Source organism: Schistocerca cancellata, chromosome 3 (assembly GCF_023864275.1).
Source record: "Schistocerca cancellata isolate TAMUIC-IGC-003103 chromosome 3, iqSchCanc2.1, whole genome shotgun sequence".
In the NCBI taxonomy this organism is placed as follows: domain Eukaryota; kingdom Metazoa; phylum Arthropoda; class Insecta; order Orthoptera; family Acrididae; genus Schistocerca; species Schistocerca cancellata.
In genome coordinates this window covers 704,771,166-704,793,963 of record NC_064628.1, presented here as the reverse complement: position 1 = coordinate 704,793,963, position 22,798 = coordinate 704,771,166, and the positions used below count along the sequence as shown (strand labels likewise).

The following is a 22,798-nucleotide window of genomic DNA, read 5'->3' as shown; positions in this document are numbered from 1 at the left end:
CCAGGAGCGGTGTCAGGGCAAGCGGCTAGAGCACTGCGAAATTCCCACTCACTGAATGGAGCATTGTAAGATTCTGGGTGGTGGGTGCGAAACTAAAGGCTCCGACATTCCATCCGCACTTGAATATAGCGGAAGGCCTGGAGTAATTCGCAGAAGTGGAACTCATAGCCAAATGCTCTGCTAAGCGGTTTGCAATGACGGAGTCAGTACAAACTGCTCCATTCAGTGAGAGCGCAGGGACGCTGACATGGGCCCGATAGCTATAGACGCGTCGAATCTTGGCCCAGACCTGCGATGGAGTGACATGGAGGCCAATGGTGGACACATACCGCTCCCATCACTCCTTCTTGCCTTGGCGGATAAGGAGGCGGGCCCACGCACACAGCCGTTTGAAGGCGATAAGGTGGTCTACTGAGGGATGTCGCTTGTGACGCTGGAGCGCCCGCCGGCGATCTTTAATCGCTTCAGCGATCTCAGGCGACGACCAAGGCACAGCCCACCACCGAGAGGACCCAGAAGAACGTGGAATGGCAGATTCTGCGGCAGTAACGATGCCGGTGGTGACCGATTGAACCACCACATCAATGTCATCACTAGAGAGGCTCAATAGCGGCAGTGGACGAAAACAAGTCCCAGTCAGCCTTATTCATAGCCCATCTGCTGGGGCGCCCAGAAGAGTGACATGGTGGCAGTGACAGAAGGATCGGAAAGTGATCACTGCCACGCAAGTCGTCATGCACACTCCATTGGACAGACGGTAAGAGGCGAGGGCTACAGATCGAAAGGTCGATGGCGGAGTACATGCCATGCGCCACGCTGAAGTGCGTGAAGGAACCATCGTTTAGAAGTGAAAGATCGAGCTGTGCCAATAAATGCTCAATGGTGGCGCCTCGACCTGTGGCCAGTGACCCACCGCACAGAGGGTTATGGGCGTTGAAGTCGCCCAGTAATAAGAAAGGTGGCGGCAATTGGGCTATCGGTGCAGCCAGGACATGCAGCACGACATCACCATCCGGTGGAAGGTAAAGACTGCAGACGGTAATAGCCTGCGGCGTCCATACCCTAACAGCGACAGCCTCTAAATCTGTTTATAGAGGCACAGACTCGCTGTGAAGAGAGTTAAGGACATAGATGCAGACGCCACCAGACACCCTTTCATAAGCCGCTCGTTTCTTATAATAACCCCGATAGCCACGGAGGGCGGGGGTTCGCATTGCTGGAAATCAAGTTTCCTGCAGAGCAATGCAGAGGAAAGGATGAAGGCTGATAAGTTGGCGGAGCTCAGCTAGATGGTGGAAGGAACCGCTGCAGTTCCACTGGATGATAGTGTTGTCCATGGCTGAGAAAGGCGTGACGGGACTGGGAAGGCAGATTACGCCGCTGGGTCACCTGCTGCCTCCGATTGAGCACCTGTGCTAATGCTATCCATGGCGTCTGAGGGACCGGCGAGATCGAGGTCCTCAGCGGAAGCAAGAATCTGCACCTCGTCCTCAGACGCAGAGTTGGAAGGTTGCGGTGGAACAGGTGCCACCGCAACGTCAGGATGCTTGGGAGCCTTTTTCTTCGACTGCTTTGCACGCTGTACCTTTGGAGGGTCTGGCTGGGAGGGCCCCACTGAGTCAGTCTCAGGGACGGACGACGACCGTGAAGCCCTATGACCAGCGACCCGTTGCTGTTTCAAAAACTTGCGGGTGTCCGCTTTGGCACTGGGCAAAGCCGGGGATGGGAGGGCCCCAAGGGACCCCTTCCTGGCTAGAGTAGCTGAATAAGTCTCACGCTTCTCCGGCTGGGAAGGGGGAACGAATGTCCCCAATGGTTTGGGTGGTGTTGCTCCTGAAGTAGGCGGAGCAGGAGCAAGAGAGGGGGACGTGCCCCCAACAACCAAGGTGGCCGGTTCATTCTGACATAGCTGAGAGGCAACAGTACGGGACGACACGGGAGAGGATCGTACCGGTGTTGCAGCAGCGGCATAGGTGGATGTCATGGCCACAGGATGCAGTCGCTCATATTTCCGCCTTGCTTCGGTGTAGGTCAGGCGGTCCAGAGTCTTATATTCCATTATCTTCCTTTCGTTCTGGAAGATCCTACAGTCCGATGAGCAGGGGGAATGGTGTTCTCCGCAGTTAACACAGATAGGAGGTGGGGCACATGGGATATCGGGATGGGAAGGATGGCCACAATCTCGACAGGTGATGCCGGAAGTACAGCAAGATGACATGTGCCCGAACTTCCAGCATTTAAAACACCGCATCGGAGGAGGGATATATGGCTTCACATCACAACGGTAAACCATCACCTTAACCTTTTCGGGTAAGACATCACCCTCGAAGGTTAAGATCAAGGCACCGGTGGCTACCTGATTATCCCTCGGACCCCGATGGACGCGCCGGACAAAGTCAACACCTCGTCGTTTGAGGTTGGCTCGTAATTCATCGTCGGACTGCAGAAGAAGATCCCTGTGGAATATAATACCCTTGACCATGTTGAGACTCTTATGCAGCGTGATGCTAACTGAAACATCCCCCAACTTGTCACAATTGAGCAACATCCGTGACTGGGCAGAGGATGCCGTTTCGATGAGCACAGAACCAGAGCGCATTTTGGCAAGCCCTCCACCTCCCTGAACTTGTCCTCTAAATGCTCCACAAAAAACTGGGGCTTGGTCGACATAAACCATTCTCCATCAACCCGCGTACACACGAGTTACCGGGGTGAATATTCTCCACTGCCTCCTTTAGCAAGACGTTCCTCCCATGGAGTGGCTAGAGAGGGAAACAATCTCTAATCAAATTTCTTCCCGTTGAGGTTAGACCTCGATCGCTTAGAGACTGCTGGTGGAGGCCCACCAGCGAGAGATGATGTACCACGCTTCATTGCGGGTCATCCGCCCTGATGCCACCCACTCCGACCAGGGGGTCTCCCCACGGGCGCCACCCAGCCGCAGCAAAGACCACCTAGGAGGATGGCCTTTGCCGGGAGTCCCGATGCCCCAGAAGGATAGGCATCTACTCCTTGGCATACGTGGGGAGGTAGCTGATCAGGTATCAGCAGTGCGATCCCTGTGTAGTCAGGGGGCTACCACCAAGAGGGTACATGACAACCCCACCACAATGGACTGGCTACCGTGCTGGATGTCGGGTGTCGAAATATCCATGTACATCACGAGGGCAAAGGTGGAAGTGCACAATGGAGGGAATGTATGCTACCCGGAACACACTGCAGCCAATGTGGCCGAAAGCTCGATGGAAGTCCAACTCCAAGACAATATCGGGTGTGCCTGATCTTAGGGCAAGATAGATATACAATACACCACGTAAGGCGTCCTTCCCCAAATGGTACGCACTAACAGAAAATTTTGAAAGATACTGATCAAACCCCTTAGGGGACCAACACATTAAGGCCGAAACGTTTGAAACTCCTTGTAGTCGCCTCTTATGACAGGCAGGAATACCGCGGGCCTATTCTTACCCCCGAACCCGCAGGGGGACCGTGTAGCTGTGGCATGGTTTATATTGGAACAACTAAAAGGAGTGTTAATAACCGCCTAACGAAACACAAAAGGAACTGTAGATTGGGACAGATTGAAAACGTGTTCTGCTACAGCTGATTTCTTAAAGACGGTGATCACAAAATAAAATTTAGGGAGACATACGTGATAGCTAGGACCTCACATTATTATACTCGCATGTATAGAGAAGCTATAGAGATCTACAAGCACGGAAATAATTTTAATAGAAAAGAAGAAGGATTAAAACTAGACAAGATATGGCGGTCGACTTTGTACCAACGAAGTGACAATCGATTACCTGTAATCGAGAGAGATGGCACTAGCCAGATATAGTTTTAAAGTCGGAAGCACGTGACGAGTGGTGGCGCCATCTAAGCGCTAACGTAATTGGGACCACCAGCGCCTAGCAGCCAGTCGCCGACTCACCTCAGAAGATGCTGCTCGCAGCCGGCAACGAAACGTCAGGAAGGAGTAGTAGTTTTATATATAGACCACGGCAATTCAGCCCGGAAGCTTTAACTAACGAAGACGCCGGCCGTGAAAGCTTACATGCTATGAGAAGGTATTAAATGTTCTCGTGTGACTGTTACCTACCGGACTAGGCATTGCCGCCCAATTCCATGATGTACTCCTTCATGCATACGCCCCTTCCGGGTCCAGCGTGCGGGTGGCGTGGAGAGAGTTTTACACTGGAGAGATCGCGAGTTTTATCACCAACTTGCGCCTACGCATTATTATGGGAAGTGATTTCAACTGCGTTTTGCACCGCAGTGATCCAACGCCGAATTTCAACTTCAAAAATGGTTAAATGGCTCTGAGCACTATGGGACTTAACTTCGAAGGTCATCAGTCCCCTAGAAAATAGAAATACTTAATCCTAACTAACCTAAGGACATCACACACATCTATGCCCGAGGCAGGATTCGAACCTGCAACCGCAGCGGTCGCGCGGTTCCAGACGAAGCGCCTGGAACCGCTCGGCCACAACGGTCGGCAACTGTTTCAATATATAAGACACCGAAGGGTAACACCAACAGAGATTTGCTGCCCATTACTTTGCTCAATGCAGACTTTAAACTTCTGACGCGCGCCCTCAATGCCCAATTACGACAGCTGTTACCCAATCTTCTGGGACCATACCAAATGAGTGCGATCCGTGGTCGATCACTGTCCAACGTTGTGGCACTGTACAGGGATATCGTGTCCCTCACCTGGGCCACCCGCACTCCTATGGCCATAGAATTTTTGACTTTGATAAGGCTTATGATAGAGCTGACTCACTACCTGAGCAGCATGATGGAAATAATGGGCTTCCGTCTTAATTTTGTCCGAATCCACAACTGTATAAATGGTACCCGTACAAGCATCGTGACAATAACGCATCGACTGAGTACATCTCGCTTTCGCGGGGTGTCAAGCAACGCTGCTCTCTCTCTCTCTCTCTCTCTCTCTCTCTCTCTCTCTCAACGACGCTTTATGCGATCCTCGAGGAATCCTTGTTGCGCCACCTACATCATTCCCTGCCTGGATTCGAGTTTTATGGTACAAAGTCTGTGGTCCAAGCATACGCCGACGATATCAGCGTGCTCCTTAACGATGTTCGCGATGAAGCCGCAGCGAAGCGCATTCTTGGCGGATTTATTGATGTTTAACAGTGCACCACTATCTCTCTGAAATTCCCCATCTTAACGCTTGGTCATGAACAACCCGGCCGGCCGGTGTGGCCGTGCAGTTAAAGGCGCTTCAGTCTGGAACCGCGTGACCGCTACGGTCGCAGGTTCGAATCCTGCCTCGGGCATGGATGTGTGTGATGTCGTTAGGTTATTTAGGTTTAATTAGTTCTAAGTTCTAGGCGACTGATGACCTCAGAAGTTAAGTCGCATAGTGCTCAGAGCCATTTAAACCATGAACAACCCACCACTGGCGACGCCTGGCTGCCCTGTGTACAGACTAGAAAACATCTTGGTATCTACGTCACGTTCCGGACTCTGGGTATCCAATTTTTATTACGCATGTCCAAACTTCAGGCGATAAAAGCACTCTTGCGGGAACAGGCATCCACGCCCTGGCTCTGTATCTCAAACGCTCATGGCAGATACTCACTGCAAGCGAGGACACTGTCACGAAGCGGCTCTATCAGCTGTCACGCCCACGCATCTTGCCTCCGCCTGTAGACATTGGCCACATCAGCCCGCACCTCAAGCATATTGCGCTATATTCTCTCGAAAGTAGTTATATTGATAACGAGCTTTTCATGAAGCAGGCTGTTCCGCCACTTACTACAGCCGTCACCGCCTTGCCCCTTGGAGACGGTGTATCCTGCTTGTGACTGGTCAATGGTTTGGGCTAACTTGCACAATACGACGCTGCCGACGGATGTCCGACACATATTGTATGATGTGGTCACTGAAACTGTTCCGACTACAGAAAAGCGGCACAAAAATAAACTTGCACCGCGTCGCAACTGCAAACTCTGCCACGTAGTGACTTGTACATTAGTTTGTATGCAAGGACCGAGTCCGCATCTGCAATTGGACGCACAAAAAAAACTGGTTGTGTTCAACCGTACTGCGCCTCATGCAGTACAGATCCAAGACATTCTGCGGCCTGATTTCAGACTCTTCCCGGCTACGAAACAGAACAGTTACCTATGGCTCGCGGGACACTTTATCAACTATACTCTGTCCGCCAGTGCCCCTGATATCTTAGATTTCCACGTATACCTCCCAAACCAACACTGGTGCACAACCCACCAATTCGGACACCGGTATCAGGCAACATCCCAAAATTTTGTTCACGTCATCCTTCAGATGCCATAGGAAACGAATTAGATGATCAGATGTAAAAAGATTTCGTTTTTATCGTTCTGCAGAAGAATGTTATACACTCTGCGAAGACTTCCCTTTGCCTCCTGTACCTTATGAACACGGAAAATTTTGAATTTCAAGATGATTTCTTCCCCATGACAAATTCTTTATAAGACAAGCGAAATCCGCTTGCTTGCGGGAAGAATCTTGTACGCTAAATTTTATTGAATAGGGTGATAAGCTTACGTTTTCATGCATTGCTGCACGGAGGAACAAAAATTGAAGGAGCTGAGAGTTAAACCCAGGACTGTTTGCATGCGAAGCAGACACTCAACCACTGAGTTACACCCCCGCCAGAGCAAGTACATCTGGGACGAGTCTCTCGTGGATCCTACTGTCATTTCTTAGGTTTGAACGGTACAATAAATGTTCGAGGAACCCATTCATGGTAACACCTAAGCAGCGTCGACTCTGTGGCGAAACGGTAACGCGTGTGACTACAGATCAGAAGGTTGCTTGTTCAAATTACGTCGGGGTCACAGCGAAATTCTCTTTTACGAAAGCCATAGGCGAGTATGTCAATTTAATCAGATACCAAACGATTACACAGAACGGACCAACAGAGCGTGCTTGAGAAACGCTACTAGTGCAATTTTCGCATTCTAACATTAAGGTGAAGGCGCCGACTCGCACTTTCTCCACGCGCTAAGCGTCTAGTATTTTTGTTATGTATATCGTTTAACGCGAATATCTAACCGAGAGATAATAACTACACAATATTTTGCTCGATTGGACGTGTTTAGCAAGTATGAGTAGAATATTTTTGGTTAAGTTATCGGAATAGAAAGATCGTGAAAGGGGGTATAGCTCTGAAAGTTCCGCTTGAGACGTGGTAGAGTGAGGATCTTTCCGCGCGCTCCGAGTCAATAGCATTTGTTTCCATCTTGTACGTTCTGTTCGTGATCCATATTTCTTCCGTGTGGTCTTGCCTGCGATTCGTTGTGTGCATCCGTGTGCGTCTGCTTGTCTTTAGCAATTAGCCCTTCGGGCTAATTCGCGTCATGGCCCACATGTTTCCAATGAAAAACACGCTGGAATTTGAATTTGACAAATAAACTAGATGTGTTCAACCGACTTCTCTCGAGGTGCATGCTTGGATAGTGGATACTAATGGAATGACGAGTGATGTACATACCACCTACTATGAGTTGGAACAGTATTGCTTTTTCGTTAAGCTGTAAAGTCCTGTACTTACAGAACAGCTGGTGTTCAAATATGGCGGAGGTGTTGAATTCCGGCATCGAGATGGGACGGTGAGTACTGTTCAGATTTCCAGTGCGTAAGTGGACTACAAAAATGTTCGTATTTACAATCTACCGCCCGAGGTTGAAAACTCTTTTCTTAAAAGAAACGTTGCTGCAATACGGTGATGTGAGGAATATTCGGCTTGAACGGTGGCCCACCTAGCATAACTTTCAGTGCAATGATGGCATCCGTACCGTCGAAATGCACGTTAAATTAAATATTCCCTCACACGTTGTGGTTTGTGGCTCTCGGGTGCAAGTAACACATTCCGGCCAATTCTCTACCTGTTATATGTGTGATGCAAGTGGGCACATGCGACAAGATTGGTTGGTTGGTTGGTAGGTTGGTTGGTTTGTGGGATTAAAGGGACCAGACTGCAATGGTCATCGGTCCCTTTACCCAAATACTAATAACACCCACAGAGAATACAAACGAGTAACGGAATAGATCACAGACAACACAGATCAAGACAGACTTAGACGAAGTCCAGACAAGACAAACTAAAAACACACAGATGTGTGACGGTGGTTGGCCGACTATAGAAACAAACAAGGAAAAGCCAATCACCGAGAAACGCATTAAAAACTCAGCGTAAAATCGTAGGCCAATGGCCAGAATCAACACAAAAGAACAGAACAAACACTCAGAGTAAATAATAAAAAACCCCTGCCCGAATAAAACGGAAAACTAAGTCAGCCATACCAGGGTCATCACGTAAGAGGGCAGGGAGCGTATCAGGCAGCGCAAATGTCTGCCTGACCACAGCTAAAAGGGGGCAGGCCAACAACATGTGGGCCACTGTCAAAGCCGCCCCGCAGCGACATACAGGAGGGTCCTCCCGGCGCAGTAAATAACTCTCAGGTGGGAGTGGCCAATGCGGAGCCGACAAAGGACGACAGAGTCCCTGCGGTTGGCTCGCAGGGATGACCGCCACACAGTCGTCGTCTCCTTGATGGCACGGAGTTTATTGGGCATGATCCGATTGCGCCATTCAGCGTCCCAAAGTGCAAAAACTTTTCGGCGGAGGACTGCCCGCAAATCAGTCTCTGGGAGGCCAACGTCCAGAGACTGTTTACTCGTGGCCTCTTTCGCCAGGTGGTCAATATGTTCATTGCCCGGGATACCAACGTGACCGGGAGACCACACAAAGACCACAGAGCGGCCGCAACGCGCAAGAGTATGCAGGGACTCATGGATAGCCATCACCAGACGAGAACGAGGAAAACACTGGTCGAGAGCTCGTAAACCGCTCAGGGAATCGCTACAGATAACGAAGGACTCACCTGAGCAGGAGCGGATATACTCTAGGGCTCGAAAGATGGCGACCAGCTTAGCAGTGTAAACGCTGCAGCCAGCCGCCACCGTTGTTCGGAATGGTCCCCTAGAGTTAGCGCATACCCGACACGACCAGCAACCATCGAACCGTCGGTGTAAACAATTCCAGAGCCCTGATACGTGGCCAGGATGGAATAAAAGCGGCGGCGGAAGGCCTCTGGAGGGACCGAGTCCTTCGAGCCCTGTGCCAAGTCGAGCCGAAGGCAAGGGCGAGGAACACACCACGGGGGTGTACGCAGAGGCGCCCGGAAAGGAGGTGGAACTGGGAAAAACCCAAGCCCACAGAGAAGCTCCTTGATGCGTACGGCGATCGGACAACACGACCGGGGCCGACGGTCTCGCATATGGACGACTGACTGCGGGAACAGGACACGATAATTTGGATGCCCGGGCAAGCTAAAAACATGGTCAGCATAAGCGGCCAGCAAACGTTGGCGTCGGAACCGCAGTGGAGGTACACCTGCCTCCACTAGGACGCTGTCCACAGGGCTGGTGCGGAAAGCACCAGTGGCAAGGCGTATCCCGCTGTGGAGAATTGGGTCCAGCACCCGCAACGCAGATGGGGATGCTGAGCCATAAGCTAGGCACCCATAATCCAGGCGAGACTGGATTAACGCCTGGTAGAGCCGCAACAGGGTAGATCGGTCGGCGCCCCAGCGGGTGTGGCTCAAACAACACAGGGCGTTGAGATGCCGCCAACACGTCTGTTTAAGCTGCCGGATATGAGGCAGCCAAGTCAACCGGGCATCAAAAAGGACACCCAAAAACCTGTGGGTCTCCACCACAGCAAGATAAAGCCGCGGCTCAGGATGGACCATTCGGCGCCGGCAGAAATGCATAACGCGGGTCTTGGCAGCCGAAAACTGAAAACCACGCGCTACAGCCCAAGACTGCGCCTTGCGGATTGCGCCCTGTAGCTGACATTCAGCTGCTGCAATGCTAATAGAACTATAGCAAAGACAGAAGTCGTCAGCATACAGGGAAGCGGAGACAGAATTTCCTACTGCCGCAGCGAGACCGTTTATTGCAATTAAAAACAGGCAGACACTGAGGACAGAGCCCTGGGGTACCCCGTTCTCCTGGACGAGGGAGGAACTATACGAGACCGCGACTTGCACGCGGAAGGTACGATACGACAGAAAATTTCTGTTAAAGATCGGCAGAGGGCCCCGAAGACCCCATCCATGAAGCGTAGAAAGGATGTGATGACGCCATGTCGTATCGTACGCCTTCCGCATGTCGAAAAAGACAGCGACCAGGTGCTGACGGCGGGCAAAGGCTGTACGAATGGCCGACTCAAGGCTCACCAGATTGTCGGTGGCGGAGCGGCCTTTACGGAACCCACCCTGAGACGGAGCCAGAAGGCCCCGAGACTCCAGCACCCAATTTAAGCGCCGGCTCACCATCCGTTCAAGCAACTTGCAAAGAACGTTGGTGAGACTAATGGGACGGTAGCTGTCCACCTCCAGAGGGTTCGTTCCAGGTTTCAAAATGGGGATGACAATACTTTCCCTCCATTGCGACGGAAACTCACCCTCGACCCAGAGACGGTTGTAAAGGTCGAGGAGGCGTCGCTTGCAGTCCACTCAAAGGTGTTTCAGCATCTGACAGTGGATGCGATCTGGCCCGGGAGCGGTATCAGGGCAAGCGGCAAGGGCACTCTGAAATTCCCACTCACTGAATGGAGCGTTGTAGGGTTCAGAAGCGTTGGTGCGAAAAGAAAGGCTCCGACGTTCCATCCGCTCTTTAATGGAGCGGAAGGCCTGGGGGTAATTCGCAGAAGCGGAACTCATAGCAAAATGCTCTGCTAAGCGGTTTGCAATGACGTCGGAGTCAGTACAAACTGCTCCATTCAGTGAGAGCGCAGGGACGCTGGCAGGGGTCCGATAGCCGAAGACCCGTCGAATTTTGGACCAGACCTGCGATGGAGTGACATGGAGTCCAATGGTGGACACATACCGCTCCCAGCACTCCTTCTTGCCTTGGCGGATAAGGAGGCGGGCACGCGCACGCAGCCGTTTGAAGGCGATAAGGTGGTCCATGGAGGGATGTCGCTTGTGACGCTGGAGCGCCCGCCGGCGATCTTTAATCGCTTCAGCGATCTCAGGCGACCACCAAGGCACAGCCCTCCGCCGAGGGGACCCAGAAGAACGGGGAATGGCAGACTCGGCGGCAGTGACGATGCCGGCGGTGACCGATGTAACCACCGCATCAATGGCATCAGTTGAGAGAGGCTCAATAGCGGCAGTGGAGGAGAACAAGTCCCAGTCAGCCTTATTCATAGCCCATCTGCTAGGGCGCCCAGAAGAGTGACGCTGTGGTAGTGACAGAAAAATCGGAAAGTGGTCACCACCACATAGGTCGTCATGCACACTCCAGTGGACAGATGGGAAGAGGCTAGGGCTACAGATTGAAAGGTCAATGGCGGAGTAGGTGCCATGCGCCACACTGAAGTGTGTGGAGGCACCATCATTCAAAATCGAGAGATCGAGCTGCGACAATAAATGCTCAACGGTGGCGCCTCGACCTGTTGCCACTGACCCACCCCACAGAGGGTTATGGGCGTTAAAGCCGCCCAGTAATAAGAAAGGTGGCGGCAATTGGGCTATCAGCGCAGCCAGGACATGCTGCGCGACATCACCCTCCGGTGGAAGGTAAAGACTGCAGACAGTAATAGCCTGCGGCGTCCACACCCTAACAGCGACAGCCTCTAAAGCTGTTTGTAGAGGGACAGACTCGCTGTGAAGAGAGTTAAGGACATAGATGCAGACGCCACCAGACACCCTTTCATAAGCTGCTCGGTTCTTATAATAAGCCCGATAGCCACGGAGGGCGGAGGTGCGCATTGCTGGAAACCAAGTTTCCTGCAGAGCAATGCAGAGGAAAGGGTGAAGGCTGATAAGTTGGCGGAGCTCAGCTAGATGGTGGAAGAAACCGCTGCAGTTCTACTGGAGGATGGTTTTGTCCATGGCTGAGAAAGGCGTGCCGGGACTGGGACGGCAGATTACGCCGCTGGGTCACCTGCTGCCTCCGATTGAGCACCCGTGCTAGTGCTATTGCTATTCACGGCGTCTGAGGGACCGGCGAGATCGAGGTCCTCAGCGGACGCCAGAATCTCCACCTCGTCCTCAGACGCAAAGCTAGAAGGTAGCGATGGGGTGGCTACCACCGCGCGTTCCTTGGGCTTAGAGCTGCTCTTCTTTGATTTCTCACGCTGCTCCTTGGGTTTAACTGGCTGGGAGGGCTTCACCGATTCAGTCTCCGGGACTGAGGAGGATCGGGAAGCCCTTCGACCTGCAGATTGTGGGCACTTACGCCACTGTCTATCATCAGCCTTCCCGCCGGTGGAAACCTGGGAAGGGAGGGACCCAAGGGACCCCTTGCGAGCGTGAGAAGCCGAAGAAGTTGGACACTTCTCCGGCTTAGAAGCGGGGACCGACGTCCCCGATGGGGGGGATGGTGTTGCTCCTGAAGTAGGTGGCACAGGAGCAACCCGGTGGGTAGAGCCCCCCACTGGCAAGGGGGCAGGAGGAGTTGTACCACTCGTCGATCCGGCCGGAAGGCGCGAAACTGATGGGACTAGCACAGGTGTTGTAGCAGCGGCGTAGGAAGTTGTCATGCGCAATGGATGTAATCGGTCGTATTTCCGTTTGGCCTCAGTATAAGTCAGTCGGTCCAGGGTCTTATATTCCATGATTTTGCGCTCTTTCTGGAATATTCTGCAGTCTGGCGAGCAAGGTGAATGGTGCTCCTCGCAGTTGACGCAGATGGGAGGCGGGGCACATGGAGTATCGGGATGAGATGGTCGTCCACAATCTCGACATGTGAGGCTGGAAGTGCAGCGGGAAGACATATGGCCGAACTTCCAGCCCTTCAAGCACCGCATCGGGGGAGGGATATAGGGCTTGACGTCACATCAGTAGACCATCACCTTGACCTTTTCCGGTAACGTATCACCCTCGAAGGCCAAGATGAAGGCACCGGTAGCAACCTGATTGTCCCTCGGACCCCGATGAACGCGCCGGACGAAATGAACACCTCTACGTTCTAAGTTGGCGCGCAGCTCGTCATCAGACTGCAAAAGGAGGTCCCTATGGAAAATAACACCCTGGACCATATTTAAACTCTTATGTGGAGTAATAGTAACGTTAACATCCCCCAACTTGTCACAAGCAAGTAACCTGCGTGACTGGGCGGAGGATGCCGTTTGTATCAGTACTGAGCCAGAGCGCATTTTAGACAAGCCCTCCACCTCCCCAAACTTGTCCTCTAAATGCTCGACGAAGAACTGAGGCTTTGTGGAGAGAAAAGACTCCCCATCAGCTCTCGTGCAAACTAAGAATCGGGGCGAATAACTGTTACCTCCATCCTGGGACTTACGCTCTTCCCACGGCGTGGCCAGGGAGGGGTACGTTTTCGGATCGTACTTCTGAGCATTAAATTGAGCCCGAGAACGCTTAGAGACCGCTGGCGGCTGGCCGCCAGCGAGAGATGATGTACCACGCTTCATTGCGAGTCATCCGCCCTCATGCCACCTACTCCGACCAAGTGCCCTCCGCACGGGCGCCACCCAGCCACAGCAAAGGCCACCTGGCAGGATGGCCGTTGCCGGGAGTCCTGATACCCCAGGAGGATAGGCATCTACTCCTTGGCATACGTGGGGAGTTAACGGCGCAGGCATCAGTAGAGCGATCCCTGTGTTGTCAGGGGGCTACAACCAAGAGGGTACATGGCGGCCCCACCACAACGGACTGGCTACCGTGCTGGATCTTAGATGCAAAAATGTCCAAGGTCGTCGTCGCAGTTAAAGGAAACACTGCAGAGTGCAGCATGGTAATTGGACCCAGGAACGTCTCCTCGCCCAAGAGATGGAAAACGAGCGGGACACGATTGCAACGACAAAAGAGCCGGCTAAGGGTCTCAATGCACGACGGATACAGTGCACCATGGAAGGCGCCCTTCCCCAATTGGCTCGCTCTTCGGAATAATTTAGAAAGATGGAGGTCAAACCCGAGAGGGGACCATCACATAAGGCCAAAACATGTGAGACTCCTTTTAGTCGCCTCTTACGACAGGCAGGAATACCGCGGGCCTATTCTAACCCCCGAACCCGCAGGGGGGACGGAGCAGGCAGATCCAGGGACGAAACCAAGGTGGTGCTGTACCCCAAGTTGTCATTAAGGTTTTAGGAAAGCGAAAGGAAAGAGAATGGAGCAGTTGACGGAAGCGGACTCCCGGTAGCAGTATTGAGGAGGGGTGGCCTGCATACCCTACATCAAAGGAGGCGTCGAATGAAATGTCATGGGCTGGATTAGCAGGCATGGAGGACAGATGGCTAGCATAACGACTCAGATGGACAGCTCGCCGACTGGACAGCGGAGGTTCAGCAGTCTCAGCATAAAGGCTTTCCACAGGGCTGGTGTAAAAAGCTCCAGACACTAAACGTAATCCACGGTGGTGGATAGAGTCGAGACGCCGAAGAATAGACGGCCGAGCAGAGGAGTAGACTATGCTTCCATAGTCCAATTTCGAGCGCACTAAGGCGCGATAGAGGCGGAGAAGAACCACTCGGTCCGCTCTCCAGGAGGTACCATTCAGGACACGAAGGGTGTTGAGGGATCGCAGACAGCGAGCCAAAAGATAGAAAACTGTGCTGGTCCTCCCACGTTTCCTTTCAAACATAAGACCCAAGAATTTAGCGACGTCCGAAAAGCGATGGTTGACAGGTCCTAGATGTAAGGAGGGTGGAAGAAACTCCTTACGTCGCCAAAAATTAATACAAACGGTCTTACTGGGAGAAAAACGGAAGCCGGTTTCGATGCTCCAAGAGTGGAGGCGATCGAGACATCCTTGAAGACGTCGTTCAGGACGGCTGGTCCGTTGAGAGCTGTAGAAGATCGCAAAATCGTCCACGAAGAGGGAGCCCGCGACATCAGGAAGGAGACAATCCATAACTGGATTTATGGCGATGGCAAACAGTACAACACTCAGCACGGAGCCCTGGGGTACCCCGTTTTCTTGGGAGAAAGTACGGGAGAGAGTAGTGTTCACCCGCACCCTAAATGTGCGCTCTGCCATAAATTCGCGAAGAAAAAGGGGCAGCCGACCTCGAAAGGCCCAAGAGAACAGTGTGCGGAGGATGCCTGTCCTCCAACAGGTATCGTATGCTCTCTCCAGATCAAAAAACATTGCTACTGTTTGGCGTTTCCGGAGAAAATTGTTCATGATATGTAAGTGGAGAGAGCAACAAGATGGTCAACTGCAGAACGATGCTTTCGGAATCCGCATTGGGCAGGTGTTAAAAGACTGCGAGACTCCAGCCACCAAGCTAAACGGTAATTCACCATACTCTCCAAAATCTTACAGACACTACTCGTGAGAGAAATGGGGCGATAGCTAGAGGGGAGATGTTTGTCCTTTCCAGATTTCGGAACAGGAACGACGATAGCTTCCCACCATCGTCTGGGAAAAGTACTGTCGGTCCAAATTCGATTATAAAGGCGAAGGAGGTAACGCAGACTATGGGTTGATAAATGCAGCAACATTTGGACGTGGATACCATCCGGTCCTGGGGCGGAGGAGCGAGAAGAAGAGAGTGCATGTTGGAGATCCCGCATGGAGAAAACAGTATTGTAGCTTTCGCGATTTTGAGAGGAGAAAGCAAGAGGTCGCACTTCCGCTGCACGTTTCTTCGGGAGAAACGCTGGCGCGTAATTGGAAGAGCTCGAAATCTCAGCAAAGTGCTGACCCAATGAGTTAGAAATTGCGACGGGGTCCACTAATGTATCATGCGCGACAGTGAGCCCAGAGACAAAAAAAATGGTTCAAATGGCTCTGAGCACTATGGGACTCAACTGCTGTGGTCATAAGTCCCCTAGAACTTAGAACTACTTAAACCTAACTAACCTAAGGACAGCACACAAAACCCAGCCATCACGAGGCAGAGAAAATCCCTGACCCCGCCGGGAATCGAACCCGGGAACCCGAGCGTGGGAAGCGAGAACGCTACCGCACGACAACGAGATGCGGGCTAGCCCAGAGACCGGGGAGAAACTAGGCGCGCCTGAGAACCGTCGAAGCCGACTCCAAACTTCCGAGGAGGGAGTGAAGGTGTTAAATGAGCTAGTAAAGAAGTCCCAGCTTGCCTTCTTGCTATCGCGGATGTCACGACGGCATCGCGCACGGGAACTGCTTATAGCGGATAAAGTTGGCCAAAGTAGGATGGTGGCGGAAAACGCGAAGAGCACGAAGAGCACGTCGCCGCTCACGTATTGCGTCACGGCACGCCTCATTCCACCAAGGAACTGGGGGGGGGGCGCCGGGGCAATTCGGAGGTGTGTGGTATTGAACGTTCCGCAGCTGTAAGAATAACGTCGGTAATATGTGTGACCTCATCGTCTACGCTGGGAAAGTGACGGTCATCGAATGTCGCGAGAGACGAAAAAGTGTCCAATCGGCTTGGGCAAATTTCCAGCGTCGCGGGCGCATATAGGGCAGTTGAAGCTGCAATCGAAGGACACATGGAAAGTGGTCACTCGAGTGTGTATCATCAAGGGCGAACCAGTCCAAGCGCCGAGCTAGCGGGAGAGTACCGACCGAAAGGTCCAAATGAGAGAAATTTGTCGTGGAGGCAGACAAAATGTAGGGTCCCCAGTGTTGAGGCAAACAAGATCCGCTTGGTGGAAGATGTCTAGTAATAATTAGCCACGCGGACAAGGATGTGGAGATCCCCAAAGCAGGTGGTGGGCATTGAAGTCCCCAACCAGCAAATAGGGGGGTGGAAGCTGACCAAGAAGATGAAGGAGATCAGCTCGTGCCATTGGTGTGGACGATGGAATGTATACAGTACAAAGAGAAAGGTATATCCAGAAAGGGAAAGACGGACAGCGACAGCTTGGAAGGAACAGTTTAAGGGGATTGTGTGATATTGGAAAGTATCATGGAGAAGAATCACGAGTCCTCCATGTGCTGGAGTGCATTCAACAGAGGGGAGATCAAATCGGACAGACTGAAAATGGGGGAGAACAAAGAGGTCATGGGGACGCAGCTTTGTTTCCTGAAGACAGAAGATGACCGGCGAGTAGGATCGTAAGAGGATCGACTATTCATCCCGATTGGCTCGAATGCCGCAGATATTCCAGTGGATAATGGACTTAGGGTGAACGGAAAATGGAGGAATGTGACCAAGGTTGTTGTCAACGACTGCTCAGAGCTTGCGACCGACAGCATGGAATGGCATTCAGCCGAAGGCAGAAGATCCTGATCCATGGCTGTATTCCATTCCTGGACATACTGATCAGGAAGAAAGCGGATGGCACGCTGGGCCATTCAGTATATAGAAAAAAGACGCACACAGACCTGTACCTCCATGCAACCAGCTGCCACCATCCGGCGCAACGCCAGTCAGTACTGACCACCTTGGTACATAGGGCGCTCGTCATTTGTGACAAAGAAAGCCTCTCAGACGAATTACACCACCTAAGAGAGGTATTTCGGAAAAACGGGTACAGTGAAACACAGATTGACAGGGCCTTCAAGAGGAGACAGGCTGACAAATTTCAGGAAGAGGAAGTTAACAAGAGACTCGCCTTTCTCCCATATTTGGGGCCCACATCGGCCAAAATCGGGAGGCTATTAAGAAAATCTAACATAAATACCGTCTTCCGACCACCGCCGAAGACGAAAGAGCTGCTGGGCTCAGCTAAAGACCCACTCAAACTAAACACACCTGGTATATACAACATTGCCTGCGAATGTGGTGTGCAGTACATTGGTCAAACGCAGCGCTGCATCTCTAAAAGGTGCGAAGAACACATCAGGCATGTTCGACTTGGACAGATAGAGAAATCTGCTATAGCGGAACATAGCATCAAAGAAAACCACACCTTTGACTTCGAAAACACCAGGGTGCTGTGCCGAGCCGGGAGCTATTGGGATAGCGTCATTAAAGAATCAATAGAAATACGGGTCCACGAGAATCTTGTGAACAGGGACGAAGGCTATCAACTGAGCGCGGCCTGGAATCCAGCATTAGCCGCAATACGCCAGGAACGCAACAAGAACCGTCCAGCTCACGGGACGCGATCACAATGCTCTGACGGAGACACGAACGGCGCACCCGCTTCCCCCTCCACCTCGCCCGCCGGCTCCTCTGGACCCAGCCTCCCGCGGCCAGGTGGTGGGGGGCACACCGCAGGTATAAAGGGACCGGCACTTCGCCAGAAGATGATGAGTATGTCATTCGTCGAAACGTCGCAGTTTGAAGACACCGCCACCCGGCTGGAAGCCCTAGAACTCTTCGCCATCATAAAGTCTACTTTTGCTTCAGTTTTAAATGAGATAATAGAAGGAAGGACCACCCCCAGGAATTTTAAGGAAGGGAAAATTGTTTTAGTGCCAAAGACCAGGGGGGCAGCAACGCGTCGACCGTTTCAGGCCGATTACTTTATTAAATTCTGACTATAAAACCGTTGCCAGTGCAATCAACAGTCGACTGTCTCCTCTAATCCGCAGAGTCAGACAGACATCAGTCCCGCTTCCCTGGCCGGACAGTCATGACGACTGTTTCGGAATACAGAGACATCATTTCAGTAGCCTCAGTAACTAATCTGAAATGTTCATTACTCTTCATTGATTTCCGTAAGGCGGTTGATCTTGTCAGCTACCGATATCTGGAGCTTTGAGGAGAGGGTTATCCGGGTCGCCCGCAATATAGTCACAGGATTAACAGCACGAATCAACATCAATGGACAGCTCACACAGACAAACATTGAGAGAGGCTCTCTATAGGGCAATCCCCTCTCCATGTTGTTGTCATTGATTGGGGCCACTGCTCAGAAGAATAAATGTTGAACTATCTGATCTTTCAATGATCGGTGTACAATTCATTGTAAGAGCTTATGCTGATGACGTTGGAGTACTCATTCGACGAGACGCCAAAAATTGAAATCCTGAAAGGAGAATTAGACAAATACAGCGCTGCTTCTTGAGCGAAAATCAACATCGGGAAATGTAAATTAATGAACATGAGAGGTTTTGCGGACCTAGCCATACCACGGGCCCACACCGTAGACAAACACAAAACTCTAGGCCTCATGTCGATAGATGTCCATTAGAAATGGCGATAAAGAACTGGAAAGCGACCATCAACAAAATGCATGGCATCACTTTAGAAGCTAGCTGGATATCAGTGAATATAATTCAAGCAGTACGAATTGTTAACACCTGTCATTTCTCCAAAGCATACTATGTGGCCCAGGTCTTTCCCATTCCCAAGTTACAAACTAAGAAGGCAATGGAGCTTGCAACCAGATATGTATGGAGAGGGCATATCTTCAAACACACATATGCTACTATCACCAAACCACGATTGACAGGGGGATCTTGAATTAATTGATTTAAATGGGAAAGCCACTGCATTGTATCTCAAACGAAACAACAGTATAATAAATGAGAAACCAATAGCCATCACAGCTAAGCTTTTCACCATACTTAGACCTGAAAGTATGTACCCGGCGGTTAATATTCAAAATATCAACTTACATCTCGAACATGGTCGTATATTCTATCTTGACATGAGCTACTTAGGGGTCAGTACCGTGAGAATCGCTTCTCTAAGCACGACGAAAATAATACGATACTGGCAAAAGACAGACAAGCCTAACAACATCAGCAATAAGCACTCAAAAGTCAACTGGGCAACGGTTTGGACCAATCTGCACCTGAAGATCTATACATCAGAAATCTCATCCACCTGGTACCGAGTGGTCATCGAACTCATACCGACCAACGAGAAACTTTATCGCATCGGCGTCAGTGACACAGACAGATGCTGTAAGTGTGGGCTGACCTACTCGCTGATCCACAGATTCACCTGTAGTGGACACGTGCACAACTGGACATGGGTGAGGAAAGACTCTGTACTCACCAGAACCTCCGAAACAACGTATTACGACGGAGATACTCCTCTGGCCCGATACGGCCTTCTATCCGGCAACCAAAAATAACACGATTATGTGGTTGTTAGGTAAATTCTTTTAACTAACGTGGACAACACAATCCACAAAAAAAAAAAAAAAAACAGAAACGAGAAAAAAGAAGTTTAAGTGCACCATAGGTTACGAAATTGCAGTGAAGGAGAAAATCGGGAAGAGACAAGGATGGGGTGAGTGAGGGAGCACTGTGACAGGTCTCGAATTCTACGACCCCTGCCCTCCCTGTACGCCGCTCAGTCGGTAGAGCGTTAGGTTTTCAAGCAAAGGGTCCCGGGTTTAAGTCCCTGTCCGGGCGAAAATTAATACCCTTTCGTAACGGCTAAAGCGCTCGCAATGGAAGCACTACTGAAAAAAGTGAGTGAAATACATTTAAAAAAGAAATTAGTGGTTAGGACATTGCGCTGTGGCCGCAATAACCCAGTTCGAATCCTGGTCCGGCAATTTTATAGTTTTGCCTTGCTGTCGTTGCAATGATGATAGTAAGGAAAAAAATAATAAAAAAGCCCGTGGCGCAATAGTAGCGCGTCTGACTCCAGATCAGAAGGTTCCGTTTTCAAATCACATCGGGGTCACAATGAAATTTTCGTAGAGAACAGACGAACCGATCCTGCTTGAAAAAGACTACTAGCGCAATTTTAACACTCTGACATAAAAGTGTAGGCGCCGACTCGCACTTTCTCCAGACGCAAATTTAGTATTTTTGTCATTTGTATCGTTTAACGATAATATCGAACTGAGAGATAATGATCACGCAATATTTTGCTCGATTAGACTTCTTTAGGAAGGCTGAGTATAATATTTTTCGTTAAGTTATCGGAATAGAAGGACTGTGTAAGGGGGTATAGCTCAGTCGTTTATTGGAGTAGGAGCCGCGGCGCGGGACGAACGTGTGGCGGCAGATCTGGCGTCCAGAAGTAAACAACGGCTGTTCGCTGCCTCGAGGTTAGTTTCAGTCGTTGCATTTGCAAATGTGGCTAAGTTTACGATTTCTAAGACAGAATGAACGTGATTAATGTATTGCGAAAAGAAACGATTGAATTCCCTTCCGACAGCAATTTCGTTATGCCCAAGGCATATGAAGTTAGAATGTAGTTTATCGATGCAAAATGGTTCAAATGGCTCTGAGCACTATGGTACTCAACTTCTGAGGTCATCAGTCCCCTAGAACTTAGAACTACTTAAACCTATCTAACCTAAGGATATTGCCGGCCGAAGTGGCCAAGCGGTTCTAGGCGCTACAATCTGGAACCGCGCGACCGCTACGGTCGCAGGTTCGAATCCTGCCTCGGGCATGGATGTGTGTGATGTCCTTAGGTTAGTTAGGTTTAAGTAGTTCTAAGTTCTAGGGGACTGATGACCACAGCAGTTAAGTCCCATAGTGCTCAGAGCCTAAGGATATCACACACATCCATGCCCGAGGCAGGATTCGAACCTGCAACCGTAATGTCGCGCGGTTCCAGACTAACGCCTAGAACCGCTAGGCCACCACGGCCGGGTTTATCGAAGCAGTTAAGATTAGTAGAAATGACATAAAAAGTGTGCATTTGTCGTTAGTTTCAAATGCGGCTTTTGTGAAACTGATTAACACAGATTTGTGAGTTTCTTTTGTGGACAAGTGTGGTGGAGTTATGAAACTAAAGCATTCCAATGGTACCGAGAGTGATGTATTCGTCTCTGACGAAGGATTAGGCATACGAACAATTAGAATCTTTGATTTGCCTTTTGAGGTTCCCGCGGACGAAATTAACAAAATCCATAAACCATATGGCCGCATTATTTCGAACTTTGCTGAAAAATGGTAGGAGCCATATATGTTTCCTGTATTGAACGGAGTCCGCAAAGTTAAGATTGAACTTCAAAGTCACATGCCGTCATGTAGAAGAGTATGTGGATACCGCTCCGTAGTTAACTGTGACGGCCAACCCAAGACTTATGACTTTGTGCAACTCAACAGAGCACATACGCAGTGAGTGTAGCAAAAGGCATGTCCCGCAGATACCGGGCGGGGAGGCTCCAGTTCCAGGCGCTGCTATCAGCCTTAAGTTGACGTATGCGGCCGCCAAGTACGGGCACAATTCAGCAGAACTGCCAACAGCTGAGCACGAGGAACGAGTCGACGCACCAGCAGCTGCCGCAACCAACACAGAGTTGACCGACTGCGTGGTCTGCCAAGCAGCTGCACGACGTGCCTAACACAACTAACAAGTCATCGATGGAAGTCAACACACACACAGATTTTCTAACAGGAGCACAGAGCGCAGGAGCAGACAGGATGTCGAGTGGTGGCGACGCAGATGACAGTCACAGAGAAGTACACCAAAAGGAACTGCAAGGTGGACAACCCACAGAACCCACATTAATACATGTGGAAGCGAAAGATCCGTCCACTGGGACTCTCCATGAAACCACTACAAGAAACTCTGAGAACAAGAAAGAACAGACCTCAATACAGACCTTTTCCATCGAAACACCGGGACATTCGCATGACTTTTCCCCTACGGGATCCCTGCAGAGGAGAAAGGACTCAAAAAAGCGTCTGTGGGCACAACAAGCGGCCGAGACTTTGGTTCCAGCTTTTAGAGAAAAACTGAATCATATAGAAGACAAGGACCAGACGACAGAAGATCATGAGACAGTAGGAACTACCGGGCGTTCTGAGGGAGAGGATAGCCAAGAAGATCCGGGATTACAAGCGAAGTTGCAGAAGGTGGGACACTGTTTGGTCAATGCGCATCAGAAGTACAAATCAACTGGGCGGCAGACGAACAAGAACGGGCAGATGACAACGTGGACGACGAACCAATTCAGGAAGAAGACATTTTTAATTAGAAGAGTTAATAACGTGGACG

The 22,798-nt window shown here is 50.9% G+C and overlaps 1 protein-coding gene across 1 annotated transcript in view; it reads left to right on the top strand.

Moving 5' to 3' along the window:
* Window positions 1-22,142, top strand: part of LOC126176525 (uncharacterized) — a 188,570-nt gene extending 166,428 nt beyond the window's left edge. The window contains exon 7 of the mRNA XM_049923680.1: window positions 21,945-22,142. Within this exon, the coding sequence (XP_049779637.1) occupies window positions 21,945-22,142 (198 nt within the window). The remainder of the gene's footprint in view (window positions 1-21,944) is intronic.
* Window positions 22,143-22,798: the final 656 nt, after the last annotated feature.